Source organism: Bison bison, unplaced genomic scaffold (genome assembly GCF_000754665.1).
Source record: "Bison bison bison isolate TAMUID 2011002044 unplaced genomic scaffold, Bison_UMD1.0 scf7180017835984, whole genome shotgun sequence".
NCBI classification, from domain to species: domain Eukaryota; kingdom Metazoa; phylum Chordata; class Mammalia; order Artiodactyla; family Bovidae; genus Bison; species Bison bison.
Genome location: NW_011473206.1, coordinates 25,874 through 26,563, shown reverse-complemented (window position 1 = coordinate 26,563; position 690 = coordinate 25,874). Strand labels below are relative to the sequence as shown.

Below are 690 nucleotides of genomic sequence, written 5' to 3'. Positions count from 1 at the left end.
TGCTGCTGCCCATCCTCCCGTGTCTGCCCCTGCCACCTACCTGCAGTTCCCCCTGGGATCAGCGACTTGGCAGCTAAAGCAAAAACCCTGGCAAGTCTAGGACCTGCTCACCCTCACTCCAAGACACTGACTGGCTCAGGGACCAGAAAAAAGGAACCAGGAAGAGGTGGAAGAGCAGGGCCTAGGCTGGGGCAAGCCTTCGGTCGGGCGGGGGTGGGGGGAAACCTGGCTGACCCCGTGCTGTGCTAAGGCCAGCTTCACCACTTCACCAGGAATTCAGCTCAAGATGCAAAAACCTAGTGCTCAAATGCTAAACACGGCTGAGATACATTATCTCAACCCGACAGACTAGCAGGCAGTGACTAAAAATCGCGATTATGCACCTCCAGGGTAACCATCCTACGGGTTCCACATGTGGGAGGGAAACCAAGGGCCCGGCGGCACACTGCAGCTCCGACTGCCCTACCTGCATGGTTATGGTGGGTGTGGTGAGCCCAGCGGCCGCTGTCAGCGTCGTCTGCGCCGCAGACACAGTGATGGCAGTGGGGTTGATCACCTGGCTTGAGAGGGTGGCGATGGTGCCCAACGTGGTGATGGGTGTGGCCAGTGAGGCGCTGGTGCTATGGCCCCCGGCTCCGGCCAGGCTGGTGGAGACGGTGCCTGTCACCGTGCCCAGGGTCGTGACGCCTG

At 60.6% G+C, this 690-nt stretch overlaps 1 protein-coding gene across 1 annotated transcript in view; it reads right to left on the bottom strand.

Annotated features, from left to right (window-relative positions):
- HCFC1 (host cell factor C1) overlaps positions 1–690 on the bottom strand; it is a gene marked incomplete at both ends in the record, with an annotated part of 18,773 nt that overhangs the window by 5,085 nt on the left and 12,998 nt on the right. The window contains 1 exon segment of the mRNA XM_010832876.1: positions 319–690. This exon segment is cut by the window's right edge and continues 32 nt beyond it. Coding sequence (XP_010831178.1) covers positions 319–690 — 372 coding nt within the window.